Source organism: Aptenodytes forsteri, unplaced genomic scaffold (genome assembly GCF_000699145.1).
Source record: "Aptenodytes forsteri isolate BGI_AS27 unplaced genomic scaffold, ASM69914v1 Scaffold83, whole genome shotgun sequence".
NCBI lineage: Eukaryota > Metazoa > Chordata > Aves > Sphenisciformes > Spheniscidae > Aptenodytes > Aptenodytes forsteri.
In genome coordinates this window covers 6,303,243-6,318,003 of record NW_008795371.1, presented here as the reverse complement: position 1 = coordinate 6,318,003, position 14,761 = coordinate 6,303,243, and the positions used below count along the sequence as shown (strand labels likewise).

The following is a 14,761-nucleotide window of genomic DNA, read 5'->3' as shown; positions in this document are numbered from 1 at the left end:
GGGGGGGGGGGGGTGATGGAAGGTCAGAGGCAGCTCTGCCCAAATACTCAGGGTGGGTTGGGCAGGGAATTACATTTTCTGGGGGGATTAATGAGATTTATTACTGCCCTTCAGCTTACAGGGATGGGAACAGGAAACAACGACTGTCTTGAGACAGGCAAAGCTGCAGTGGCCTGGATCAGCTTATCCCTCCCGGCTGGGTCACCTCTCCCCCATCTCACCGGCCTCTGCCAGTCTGCACATCCTTCCTCCGCTGGATTCCTCCGTGAGGATCCAGCACTGCCCACACAGAGCATCCAACATGGGGATCGGCCTCCCACGCTTGGCAGAATCATAATTGGAAAATAATTGCCACCCAAATTAGGATACTTGGCAGTAGCAGAAGGCTTCAGGTGCCTCACCTGATGCAAAGCCCATGCCAGTCTCCAGAGCTTAAAAAACGGGCATCTGCGTTAAGGCGGAGAGCGGGAGTACCTAATGGCTCATGGAATTGGTTTCCTCCCCTTCTGTGAACACAGGTTGATAAATGGTTACTTAAAAGACCACAACTTGTTTTCCAAAGTAATTTAGAATTAGAGGGACAGCACAAACACTCGTTTGCCAGCATGACGCGGAAACGCGGCGAGCTGCTAATTCAAGCGCAACCTGAGGAACGTGCCCCTACCTGCAGCGCCCGCGCCAGAGCAGGAGCCATCCCCTCCGCGGGACAGCTGCTCGCTCCTGAAACTGCTCCTGGTCAGCACAGGCTGCGGGTGAGACCACACAGCTTCAGGCTTGTCCCATCTCCAGCCCAGCCCAAGAGGGCTGTGCCAGTGTGAGCCAGGCTCTCCGTTCTTGCAGAGCAGGAACGTTTTATAAACCAGCAGGACAGCACAGACAGAAAATGAGTTTACAATATTAACATTTCCAGGATTAAGACCCATTGGTGTTTCTAACTAGCACAAAGAACTGCCAGAGTTTATATTAAATGATACTGCTGAAAGCCTGCCTTGATTCCTCCATCTCCGATGACCGTGGAAGGGGCGGCTGCAAGGTGGTTGTAGCTCTCCCTGCGTATCCTACCACAAACTGCAAGACATCGCGAGGCCTTAGGGCACCTGGAAGAGGACAGAAATGCTTTGCCATGATAAAATGTGCCTCCAGGCACAACAGCATGTGGAGAAACCTCCCTCCCTGCTCTTTGGTGATGAAGACACAGCTACACATCTAGCTCAAAGGCACCAGCAGGTCCCACCACCAGCAACAACCCAAAAGCCCACGGCCAGTTGGTATGACACTCGTGTCCTGGCTTGCATTGCTCAAGGGCTGCTGAAGGCTCATGGGGAAGCTTTGGCGTGTTATGGTAGGGCCTACACAAACCCCAGAGACAGACACAATGCAACGGACCAACACACCGTTAGTTACCAGCTTATTTCTGAAAGCCACCAAAACAGGGGGTGCTTCCCCATGGGTGAAAAATCAGGACTGAATGAGTAAAAACATGAATCGTGACTGCCCTGAGCCCCGCACCAGCCCTTTTGGGGCAGCACTAAGCGGAACCAGGGTGACTGCAAAGCCCATACTGCTCACAAAGACATACCCGAGGCCAAACGTGAGGTGACTGTATGAAGAGGCATCTCTTCTCTTGGCAGAGCCCGTTGGCTACACGCAGGTGCCTCTGTCCTTCTGCCTTGGCGCCAGGGCCACCTCCTCCCCCGTGGCGCTTGGCCCATCTTGGCCAGCAAAGCTGCGGTTGTGCCGTACCCAGTGCAACAGCTCCAGCTGGTGGCTGCCAAGGGCCGCTAACAGCATTCACACGGAAACATTTAGGAGGGGGAACGTAGTTATGCCAAGCAAATGCCTGATCTTTCTGTTTGTATCAATCTACCTAACCACAAGGGGCAGGAAAAATCGCAGATGCTTTTACTAAACACCCAACATGTACATAAAACGCACACACACATTTTCCATCATTGCTGCTTTCCACAGTGCAATGAGAGAAGAGATTTAATTACAAACAAACTCTACTAAATCAAGAAGACAGTTGAAAATAAGGGGGAAAAAAACCATTTAATTCAATTTATTTAGCAGCATCTTTATTGCAACAAAGGTTTTGTAATAAAACGCAGCAAAACTAATGTCTCCACTTTACATGATTAAAAGCCATGTAGCTAGAAAGGTGGGGGAGGGAGGGAGACCAATAAACCCACTGGAGTGAGACATGCAATTTTGTTAACGCAAACAGCAGGCACTTCATGTTCTAAAATTAAACACCTGAACTTCTACTGTGCAGAACAGCCAAGTAAAAACCACATGAAGATCTCTCTTCCCCTTCCAAAGGAGCGGCCCAGAGAACTGTGAGGGGCACACAAAAAGTCTTTACAGGGTTCTGGTACTCAAGTAAACAGGCAATTCAAGGCAGTGTCCTAACCTGGCTGATTATTTCATTTATTTATACTCTATTATTGCCTCATCAAAAGTTGAGCGTCACGCCAGCAGCAAAACAGCCTGCCTTACACACAGACACACACAGCAGAAACACAACCCACTTCTCCTGGTAGGGAGTAAGGGTTGGGACCCCCGGGCTCAGGGTTTGTGAATTCTCTGTAATTCGCCACACAGGCTCAGACATACAGCGCTCCAGGGTTAAAGCATTACTACACCATCCCGCTCAGAAAGTATTTCCATAGCCTATTCCCAAATGCCACTAGTAAGTAGGGAATGCATTTTCCATTCTAATATAGTGAAGTTAGTCGATTTTCAAAGCTTTACTTTATGCTTTGAACTCATTATTTCATTAACAAACAAGTTAACTGAGTTTATAAAAATTAAGCAGTTCTGGGTAGTTACTAATTCTACTTTGTTCTGAATAAAAAGAGATAATTGAAAACAAAGGGGTGGGGTAGGAGGTGCAACTCCAATGCGAAGGGTGAAACCCAACAGCTCTGCACATTGCACACTCAAGAGGAAATACTGGAAGCTGCCTTAAAACAGGGCAAAAGAGCGTGCTTCCACCAGAAACAAGCACAACCAACCTCAAGTGCTGCAAACGAGAAGAAACTGCTGGCATCAACACTCAACTTCAGTATCTCATTGCTCAGATCCCCATATTTCATATATATTTCATATATATTTTTTAAAATATATGAAATTAAAACATTCGTCTCTAAGACACCTGTGCAACTAATGTCCACCATGCAACGAAGGCTCAATCCTGCTCCTGCTCAGAGCAGGTGTCCTGCTGGGCACAGAGCAGACCTCTGCTGAAGGCAGAAGATCCCCCAAAGGGACATACTAACGTCTGTTTTGGGAGCAACAGGGACGGTTCCTCCTCACACGGTTTTGCTCCACAGACAACCTCCCTTGCATGTGCTCCCCCAGGATCTCATTAGTTCTGCTTAAAACTCACATTAACCAAGACTTTTTTTAACACGCAGGAAGTGACAAAGTATAATCCCAAATATCAAACAGGCTGGAAATCTCTTCTTGAGTGACAGTACCATCTCCTGGACTGCAAGGTACGACCTCATCCTGGAGCAGGCAACTCCAGCGGCACAGAGCAGGGCAAAACCACCACTCCATGCCAGCTCTGGTCCAGTGCTGGACCAACACTTCACCATACGAGGTGCAGGGCTACTACTCCCCACCAAAGTACCGATGCAACGGTCCTCAGCACGAATACCTTCCTACCTCTGCAGTTGCAATTGCAATGGGCTTTTCCCTTCTTCCCACGTCACTGGGAATTTAGTCATTGACTGCGTAGGGCTGGATCAGACCTCATATAAGGCATCTCTCACACCTTCACCTACAAGCAGGCGTCTTTTGCAAGAACTACAAAACTCTGATGATAAATCCTCCCAGCATTTCCACAGGATAAGAAAGCATGGGGTCTTAAAGTGCTTAACTACTGTAAAAAGAAAAAAATTTGTAGGAAAGAAAGAAATACATAATTTATGTTGCAAAATAGAGTACTTAAAGAACGTTGTAATTTAATAGCTTTTTGATATATATATTTAAAACAATGGAAAGATGCATTATTAAAAAGTTGTATGTCAGCACTTATAATCACATCCTGTGCTAAGTCAAAACCTGGCCTGGTTTACTTGCATAACATATAGCTCTTCAGTTCCCAAAAAAGCACTGTTTGATGAAGGCCATTTTTGTTATGTTTTTTAAACAAAAGGATCAATTTCGTCTTAAAAATCATATACATTTACATTCAAGGGTAATCACCTATAGAAAAAGAACTAAAACACCCCAAAAAGCAAGTTAATTTAATATTGAACAAAATATAAACAACCTTGGAAAAGGTGATACTATCCACGTGTAATTTTATACATATCTGTATATATGAACAGATATAGATATATGTATATATAATACAACATAAACACATAAGGAACACAATGGAATTCCATAGTAACAGCTTATACTTGTCTCTACTCACTGCCGTGTCGTTCTAGTTCAAATGTATCAGCACATTTACCCATCTCAATACTGACTATAGCACACTCCATAGGGATGCTGCATTCGCTTCAGTCACAACAATGAACTACTAAGAGAAGACATTATAGGAGCTGGGTTCCTTCCCTGCCACACCCTTCCCAAAATAAAACCGTAAGCCTGTTATTGACCTCCTAATGGTACTTTAACTGATCCACTTACAATCGCTGTGATCTGAAAACCAGAAAACAGCCCAAACCAAACATCCCCCCCTCGGAGGAAATTTGCATTTACTGCATGCCTGTTTGCTTTGGCTATCTTTTGTGCAACCCGAAACACAGATCCCATTCTCACACACAGATTTTACAACCGTGTAACTGCACCAGCTCCGATAGCTTTGGTGCATATGCCCAGCAGCCTAACTGAGAAACGATGCGGTTCGATACAATACAGCCAGATTGTGTTAAATCCCAGAGTTTCAGGATCAAGCTGAACGGTACAAAAGCGAGGAAAATACAAGGTTACAACATGTGGAGCACTAAGAGCGTAAACACTGAGAGTGATTCCAGATTTTTAGAAGATGAAAAGAAAATCATGCTCTGTTTCTCTCCAGCACCAAAACAGAAAGAAAAGGAAGTTCTTAGGTTTCTAAGAAAACCATTAAAACTTATAGGAGTTTCAGAGACAAGCCCCAAGGGGAGAATTTCCTGGATTAAAGAGAATCATTTTGCTATGGATTTCTATCTTAAACGACCTGTTGCAAGTTAAAAGTGACCTCACACACTCATGATGCTTTTTAGCCAAGCCTGCTGCTTAGTTAAAACCTCACTAGCAAAAACACAACTGGGATTGCATATCCTTTAGGCTTAGCGGGGTTACCTTAAGCTCTACAGAAAGGGGTTTCTCAAATACAGCATCATAACCATGCTACGCAGGAGTGCTAGAAAGGACCCAGGAATGGAGGACTGAACAGAGTACAAGCCTGGAAAATAGTCCCTCAAATAAAGCATGAAATTCAATATTGCCTCACATGTAGTGTTCGTAAGGTCTCTCCTCACTAAATCCTCTGCAGACCTTTGAATTACGAGTATTGAATTTTAAAATTGTAACAGGATGCATATACCTATATCATGCTGATGTGACGGCAAAAACAGTATTGCAAAACCAGCTCCAGAACGAACATCAGGGAAGAATGTCAATGAGAAATGGGCTGCACTTTTAAGCTTGTTTTAAAATTTATGAAGTTTCAGCTCTTTGACTTAAGTTAGTTTGCATCTCAGAATAAAAGATTATTATGCCCATATCACAGTAACATATCATTTCACTTCCCCACTGAAACCAAGTACAATCAGGATAGGATCTCAAGCTGCTGAAAGAAAAAAAAGAGTATGATTTGTCCTTTGGAGAGAAGAAATAATTGAAAAGAACCTGGCATCAACTGAACTGAATCCCAAATTTAAATTCTTTAGGAGGCAGCTTAAAAGTCTTTCTTCTTAAAAAACAATTAACATCTAGATAGGTGATGTGTCTAACTTGTGACCAGCTTCTAAGAAGTGAGACACATCCCTTTCATGAAGCATAAAAGCTATATGATAGCATTTAAAATGTAATACAAGTTGTAACCATTCAGGTAAACTCTTGCTGTGTAGTGAGTAAATCATCCAGTATTATTTAATAAGATACCAAGGAACACACTGTAAAAATACATCAATTATGTCATAATGCTTTTAAAAAGTGAAGATCTGGTGCTGTAGAAGTACGTTATTTTCAGTTTCAACTCCTCCCGCAAGAGAACACCCATGGTACTGCATTATACCACAGACATTTGATTTTATTTACATCCTAAGCTTTGAAGTTATTAGGTCACCATACTTTAATTTCCTGTATGGCACCAAATTTACTTTTAAAAAAGTGTCTCTGTGTGTGTGTACGTGTGTACGTGTGTGTACATGTGGCAGGCACCAAAATGCAATGTTCCATCCTATTTTCTCTAGTTTCCTACATCTCCTTGTTCAGTAAAGCAGCCAGCGGAGCAGAGTTCTGCAGAGGTCAATTACATTGCCTTCAGGGCAGCAATACGAGAGCCCAGATTCTCTTGCAGGTAATATAGTAGATGGAGTTCATAGTGCTCTCCCGACTCGGGTACCCTTATACTGTGTCTCTCCTGAGGGTAGATCTAAAATGTAAAATAAAGTTGTAAGTATCCACAAGAGTTGCGGGCACCAACATTTAAACCGGTCCCCAGAGCCACATTCAAAATGTTTATGTAATCTCCCTGCATTAACTCTGCACTTGAGCTAATACACCCCATCCTCCATTGCCTGAACCCAGAGACAACCCACTGCACCCTCTAATCCAGCTACTGCTGTGCTGGAGGTGATCAGCCTGGCTGAAACAGAGGCAGATGGTGTCCAGAGCCATCACGTAAATCAGCACGCTCCCAGTTCTGCAGCATCGTGTGGGATACCTGGGCTACATCTGCACAGAACCAGCAGGGTTTAATTAAATGCAGAACCCTGTTCCACACCGCACAAACACTGCTGTACTGCCTCCAAACTGCAGTTCTCCTTGGGAGCAGCTTTAACCACTCTTAACTGCTCATTTGCCTATTTTTTTTTTGTTTACTCATAAAATCTTCCTTTTAAAAAAATTTTAGGCTCAAATACTACAGTTTTACCCTAGAATTCCCAGCTGCCCAGCACAGCCATGTTACAAGTTCCAATAATGGACTCCTCAGTCAAAGACAAGACACATTACCTTTACATCTCGGTTCTGGCCTTACCTGCAAGTCATATGGTTTCCCAGCTCTCACTAAAAAGCTGAGCAAAATACTAGTGTGTGCAAAGTGAACATTCTCATCCAAGAATCCGTGCAGCAGCAGCAAACGGTTTGGTCTGAGAAAAGCAAGAGACAAACATTTCTAGACAGCATCCCAGAACCTGCCAGTCATTTCACAGTCCACAAACATCCCTTCAAAAATACTCAACAGAAAAAAAATATTTGCATTGAAGACAGTGATTTCACTATAGTAAATTACTCTGGATGGAGATGTGTCCCAAACCTATTCTTTCCCCCTCTAAATGTTCTTCCTGCATATGCACATCATGGTCAGGCCTTTCATCTGTATATCTTCTTTATTCTCAGAAGTACTTCCTAGCTTGGACAATACAATGGCTTAACACTTGCTCAGAATCTGCTGATTTTCAGCTCTTTGGCAAGAAAGCCCATGGTCTCAGCTTGCTCTGCAGACAGCGCTGTGCTGATACAGCCTTAGAGCATGCAGAAAGCATTCTGATCAAGTAATTTTTGTCTAGCTTAATGCGGCTCTAAAGTGCTAATCATATAATTGAAGATATGTTTGTCATTTCTTTAGACATAAAAGACAGTCTTTAATTACAGCTAGGATAAAAGGGATTACATGGAATGGCCTGTAATTATGCAAATGTTCATTCAAGTCTATTAAGTTTATTAGTGTTGGGTTTTGGTCTTTTTTTTTTTTTAAATTATTATTTAATACTAGCATTTGTGATTCCAGAATTCAATTGCCAAGAAGAGGGAGATAAAAATGTGTCCACAGGGCTTGAACTTTCCTGGTAGGAAAAGTAGAAGGCAAGAGCCAGAACCAAACTTACTCAGAAGGAAACTTCTCAGCTTGCATGGCCACCGAACCTAGGTAATACCCCTGCTCGTTGTGATCCGGGTGGCCCATGTAACGCTCTGTGTAACCAGTGTCATAGAAAATCCACAGCGTGACAGGTGCTCCAGCAATGGCAACCTGCAAGTTCAACAGGGCTCTCAGCATCAGGAGGGGAATGACAACACCTGACCCCCTGATCTGGGGATGTCCCTCCCTCCCACAACTCTATCCCAGTGCAACTATAATTGCCCAAAACACACTGATAAGTTTACAATCCACAGCCTGCAGTGGAAAAAGAAAAGCAATCCTCACTCTCCCTCCCACAGTTCATACATATTAGCACAGCTCAGCTATGACCTACATGTGCTGAAAAACAGGCAGCTGCTGAAAACAAGGAAGATCCTACAGACAAATCAGAAGCAACACTAAACATATCACCTCCAAGGCCTGCTGAGGGAAGTGGATTTTGTCCAAAATGCAGAGTGCTCTGCTTTCGGGTTGCAAAACCTTTGTTCATTCAAATGTCTAACAGAAACTGGGATCGACAGCTCCCTAGGACGCAGCAAACTACCTTGCATAGCTACCACCAGCTTGCAGAGAGGCTTGTGAAAAAAAAGACCGACGAGAAAAAAAAACAACCCTTTGCAAGGCAGGTATTTTAATAAAAGTAAAAATATAACAATCCTTAAGGACTTGAGACAAGTAATTATTAAACCTCCCAGGAATACTCAGGTTGGACTTAGACAAAGCAAGAGCAGCCACAAAGAACAAAACACATCCCAAGAGCAATATCCAGCTCTTACCACATCTCTACCTCTGAGACTTGCCCAACAGCAGTCTGGCCATTTACTATAGCTGTCTAAAGTCACGTAATCAGAACCACCTCTTTTCAGTACCTCTCCCTGTCCCCAGGTTGCCCTCCTGGCTGCTTCAGAACATGCTGCTAGCATGGGCAATGTGATCTGGGAATAGATCAGTCTGCAAAGAAACTATTCTCCCAGGGCAGGAAAGAGGGGAGGAGGAAAAGAAGGAGGTGTCGTTTTTCAGCAGGATCATTTCTCTTAGTTGGTTCACAGGACAAAGAGCTTGGCTGACACAAAGTGAGCAGCAGCTGAGACTATATAAGGTACCTTCAGCATAGGTGACCTTAGATTGGTATAGCTATACCAGCACAGTTAAGTTATTGCAAGCTCAAGAGTCCAACAGTTTAAAGCTCTCTTACACAGTTCCAGAGAGGGAATATCCTTCTGTGCTCAGCTGAACAGGGTGACCAGTTGTTCCTCCTCACCCCAGCTCATGAGAACAGACTCTCAGATATTCCAGTAAAATTGGCCTACCTGAACAGCCCCACACTCCTCTTACATGCCAGGCTTCTTGGATGGCAAGCATGTTCTGCCCAAAAGCACCCTGCTTGCATTAATGCAGGAAGCGTCATGGACAACACCACACCTTCACATCAGGTCAAGATTATGTCTGGCTCATTTGGAGCTGGGGGAAGCAAGCACAGTGATGGTGCGGTCACACCATGCTCCTTGGGGTGGTTACACTCAAATAAGACCACCACACTCTCCTGGGGAGAAAAGCTGCAAATTTCTGTGGAGAGGTAGGAAAGTGCAGCACTTAATTCCACAAATGCAATTTTCTGATTTGAGGCATCTCTGTCAGTATTGGGGCTGTACTGGTATCACTGTCTCTGGAAAGCTGAGTCCCATAGCTGTACCAGTACAGACTCAATTTGAATACCAGTACCAGACACCTCCCAAAGCCTAACAGTGACAATAGGCTTACGGAGGAAGAGCATCTCATCCCCATGCTTCACACAGAAACACAAGTGGAGAGAACTGAAGAGACAACCCAAGGTCACACAATAACTTATAACTGCTCTTGCAACACCTGCTGACTGCTGGTTTTAAAAGGTACTGTGGCTTGTTAGCAGGCACTAGCCTTAAAGAGTGAATAGATTTTCAGATCTGTCATCTGTGAAGTATCAAAAAAATAATCAAAGCCTGGAAGCCTAATTAGAAATACTGTGGAAGAAATGTTTGCTAGAAAAGCAACTTCTCTCTGAAGTCACCCAAATAGAAGAGTCTTGAAGAAAACAGCCAGAGCGCTGTGTCCTCACTTGTCTAGAGCAAGCTCAAAAGCCTGTGCTGTGAACACCCGTGGGAGGTTACACAATTAAGGGAAAAATTCTGTCTGCACCACCAGAATAAGTACTCGATGTATGAACATACCCTGAAGATATCTGACCTCTGCATTAAAGCCATAAGAGAGAGGTAGCCTCCATAGGACCAGCCATGAATGCCAACACGATCCAGATCAATGAAGTCATACTGCGATGCTAAATACTGCAGCCCTTCCACCTGGTCATCAATTTCTATTTGTCCCTGGGAGGGGAGAGAAAGAGGTAAGTTTTATTAGTTCCAGCAAAAGTTACATTCTCAGGATTTCCAAAGGTAACCACCTTCAGACCTTTGCTGCTTCTGTCTGTGCAGCACCCAACCCCACACCAGTACTCCACTGTGCTAGGCTTGTTACAGAAGATGACCCCTTTCCCCCGTAAGACAATAAATACATGCTAACCCACCTCTTTAACTATCCTTTTCTTCATTTGTCTCCTTGCTTGGGGACAATTAAGATCTTTCAGTGTTTTCGCTTTTTGCTGTTACAAAAGCAAGGCTGCATTCTAGCTCTGTGCATGAAAATGCCATTCCCAACACACAGCGAGCTACACTACAAAGCCAGCAGAGCCTGGCACAGGCCCTCCCTGCCTGTACACACAGCCAAACACACTCACCCTCTCCAGCCTGACACAGGAACTGCCCTAAATAGTAACCCACGCTGTAATGAAACTATCCTGCTTCATGTGAGCAGCAAAGCATATCTGGTGGAAGTCAGAGACCCCCTTATGAACCACCTCGCGTTATGCCTGCCAAGCTGGCGTTGGTTCGCAACCTCAAACCCTGACATAAAATCTTTCCCACATTGAGCACCTTTCCTCCCTCAAATCCACAGTGCTCAACTATACACAGTTCCCCTCCCCAAACCTAGGCAGCATCGCACAGGCAATGCTGGGCATCTGTGCCAAATCAGTGCTTCAGCTCAGATAACACTGGGACTCAAACCTGCCTCTGGCTGAAAATGAAGAGCCAGACTCAGAGCTCCACTTACCATTTTGTATTTAAAGGCTCCTTCAAACTTCAGCCCTCGGTGGCAGGACCCCCTGTTGTCAATGACAACAACGACGTAGCCTAAAGATGCCAAAGTGTTCAAACGGAAATACTTGATTCCTTTAAACCGATTGTTCACTAGCTGTACCTGGAATAGAAGAAGAGCAGTAACACAACCACATATGTAATGGAATCCAGAGGTCACCTCTTAATCCAATTTCAGATTTTATTTATATTTACCTTCCTTTAAATGTTTTATACATTTTTATAATGTAAAGTTTTCAAGATCCCTACTCCCTGCTGCAGGATTCACTCTCCCTGCTTGTGGTCTGCTGTGAAATAAACTCTCTTCCCTCAGTAACAAGCCATTCTGTGTCACAGATATGAAGAGGTGAACTGAGCTCCACTGCAGCACCAATGGGCATAGAGCAAGAGGGGCAGCTGCTGACAGCACAACCCAAGCCTGAGCCTGCAGCTCTGCTCTCCACTCCCTCTGTTCTTCCCCAGGAGAAAATCTTTCCCTTCACCAAGTCTCACTCCAGCTGCCTTGGACCATAGCAGGGCACAGTAGAGTTGGGGGAACCAAAGCAGGGCTAAGGGGCTCACCTTCTCCTCTTCATCAGTGGGAAAAGGAGGACTGGGGAGCAAGCTCTCCTAAGCACACACAGTGCTCAATGGTCAGTGCTAACAGAGAGCTCCCCTCACATACACGTGGGGGAAGTGGAAACAAAGAACAGGAGCCCCTATGGAGGAGGGGGAGATAGAACTGGGACTACCTGCACTCCCCTTTATCCCAGTTCCAGCTCTGCTACTCCATACCTGTTCTCAGACAAGTGGCAGTGCCTCGATCTATGATCTGGAAATCATGACCGCTTACAGCACCTTTGGCCAAGCAGCTAGTCACCAAGCAGGCAAAAAACTGCACGCTATCCTCAGCACGGAGCAGGAACTGTTCATACAGGACAACAGTGGAGTGATCCAGGCCAGCCCGCCCCACTGCTGGCCACACCAACATGCCACACTCACCTGTGGCCCTCCATAGATGAAGAGCACAGTGGGGTACTTCTTTCCAGGTTGCAGATTGTGAGGTTTGTACATCATCCCATAGAGCGTAAACCCTGTGGAGCTCTCGAAGGAGAACACTTCTGGGGGAACATAATCAGGAAGAGGGCCTGCCACAGGAGGGACAGAGAGTCTGGTTTAACTGGATTCATTCATTAATGGATGAATAACGCAGCTCTGCTCCAGCCCTGCCCCAATCCCAATGGAGCTCTCCCACACTTTCCAGTGGATGTGACTGGCACCAGGCAGAGACTGGGAATGCCCCGGTCCTAGGGGAGCCTTCTCAGTCCTATCACATTCCCATCCCTGCTCTCCTCTGAACAGTAGTAACTCTTCTCCCCTGACACAGCCATTACAGGTATCCCATCCCTTCCTAACCCCACTTCGGACTCACTGCATTAATACATGGAAAGCATAGGATATAGAGTATGCCTTGGGGAAGGAAAGATGAAAGGGAATAGAAACAAAATGGAAAAATAAAAGCCCAAGAGCTGTCTCACGAAGACGTGAGTAGGAAGCAGCACACAACTATTTACAGAGTGTATGGCCCTCCCCCAGAGGCCCAGAGCATTATATATGCTCATTAGCAGGCATATAGCACAGAGTAAATGACTGCACTTAAACCCCTCCCCCGATGCTAAAACTGGCTTTCTACAGTTTCTACTGGCTCTAGCGGCAGAAACTTAGTAATTTCCACTCTAAATTCCTTCATGGCCAGTTTATACCCATTCGTTGCTGAGGTGAAAATGTCACTCAGGTACTTCCAAGAACTCCTCACACAAGCATGAGTTTCAGAGACAAGTCTAGTCACCCAGAACAGCAAATCTCAAGCAAGCATATTCTGGGATATCTTTCATTCTGTGATCCTGGTTGTCCTTTTCCTGTTCCTTATCCATGCTGTTACCTGCTGAATCTAAAATGGTAGCCCAGAATTCCTTTGTCCTATGAGCTGCATCATCTTCAGGTCCTGTCAGACGGTAAAGTGACACACAGTGTGGGTTCTTCTGATTACTGTACTTGCTGATGAACATGTCACAATCCTAGGGAGAAAAAGAACATTATCTTGAACTCCTCAGTGCAGAGGCACAAGCAAAAGTGATCACTTTTTTCTGCATTTAGATCTTTCAGAAGATGTTTATGGACCAAATTAAATCAGGAAGTCTGGGCTCTTTTGATAGCAGATAGATTCTGAGAAGCTACAGTCCCTAGCAAGACTCAGATATTAACATTCCAAAGCCAAAAATACACCTGCAAAACCAACAGTGGCATGAGGACCTTGTCACAAATCCTCTTCTGGGTAAAGCATTCCCAGCTGAATGGGCTACTGCGCCAGATGCCTGGAACCCCACCCAACGCTGCCACAGGCTCATCTCTGGCAATTGCTCTATAGCCTACTTCAGGCAAAAAGAGCCAAGCTCAAACAGTTTCAAACAATTCATCCTGGCTCCTTTTGCCTGAGGTGAGCTGAAGAGCACCTGAACTGGGAGGTCAAATCTGGTTTCCAGGGTGGGTTTATGCACTCACTGTACAACATACAGGAGCACACAACAGAGTGTAAAATCTATTTTTGTTATATTCAAATACAGCTTTGTCTGCTGATTGATGAAGGACAAGACTGCCAATAAGCCACAGCACACCCAGCCAGCCCTGCCTATACAGGGCCTCACAGGCAAACAGGTACCTGGCTGACACAGCAGGCGTGAGAGTAACCACGTTCTGTCAGCCGCTTTACTTCTCCAGGATTCTCGTAGTTAACAACGTACAAGTGATGCTCTAAAGGTGAGTCTTTTGTGCCTTGAAAATACACCACTTTTTTGGCTTCATCAACATAGATCTGTCAAAACCAAAACAACACATCCCTCAATATTGTTTCTTGCCAAAACAATACCCAGTTCTACTGCCTCCAAGTCTCCTCCCCGCCCCACTTCCATAAAGCTGAGTTATAGCCCAACAATCTGTAAGGAATAAGCCAAATCATTATTCTTACTGTCCACAACTCTGTCAGTTATGGTTTGCGCTTCACACCTTGTTGCTCAGCTCTCTCATGCAGGTCCTTTACTTTTCCCAGTCTCCCCTACTGTTTGCCGTGTTAAATAGAATCATAGAATAGTTTGGGTTGGAAGGGACCTTTAAAGGTCATCTAGTCCAACCCCCATGCAATAAGCAGGGACATCTTCAACTAGATCAGGCTGCTCAGAGCCCCCTCCAACCTGACCTTGAATGTTTCCAGGCATGGGGCATCCACCACCTCCCTGGGCAACCTGTGCCAGTGCTTCACCACCCTCAGCGTAAAAAATTTCTTCCATCTTATCTAGTCTAAATCTACCCTCTTTCAGTTTAAAACCATTCCCCCTTGTCCTATTGCAACAGGCCCTGCTAAAAAGTTTGCCGCCATCTTTTTTATAAGCCCCCTTGAAGTACTGATAGGCTGCAAGAAGGTCTCCCTGGAGCCTTCTCTTCTCCAGGCTGA

General features: G+C 45.0%; 1 protein-coding gene across 1 annotated transcript in view; it reads right to left on the bottom strand.

Moving 5' to 3' along the window:
* Positions 1 to 2,032: 2,032 nt before the first annotated feature.
* Positions 2,033 to 14,761, bottom strand: part of DPP8 (dipeptidyl peptidase 8) — a 32,317-nt gene continuing 19,588 nt past the window's right edge. Inside the window, exons 13-20 of the mRNA XM_009280421.2 lie at positions 13,973 to 14,125; positions 13,196 to 13,331; positions 12,256 to 12,401; positions 11,231 to 11,377; positions 10,294 to 10,446; positions 8,055 to 8,197; positions 7,205 to 7,316; positions 2,033 to 6,598 (exon numbers count right to left, since the gene is read on the bottom strand). Coding sequence (XP_009278696.1) covers positions 6,476 to 6,598; positions 7,205 to 7,316; positions 8,055 to 8,197; positions 10,294 to 10,446; positions 11,231 to 11,377; positions 12,256 to 12,401; positions 13,196 to 13,331; positions 13,973 to 14,125 — 1,113 coding nt within the window. The 3' untranslated portion in view covers positions 2,033 to 6,475. The remainder of the gene's footprint in view (positions 6,599 to 7,204; positions 7,317 to 8,054; positions 8,198 to 10,293; positions 10,447 to 11,230; positions 11,378 to 12,255; positions 12,402 to 13,195; positions 13,332 to 13,972; positions 14,126 to 14,761) is intronic.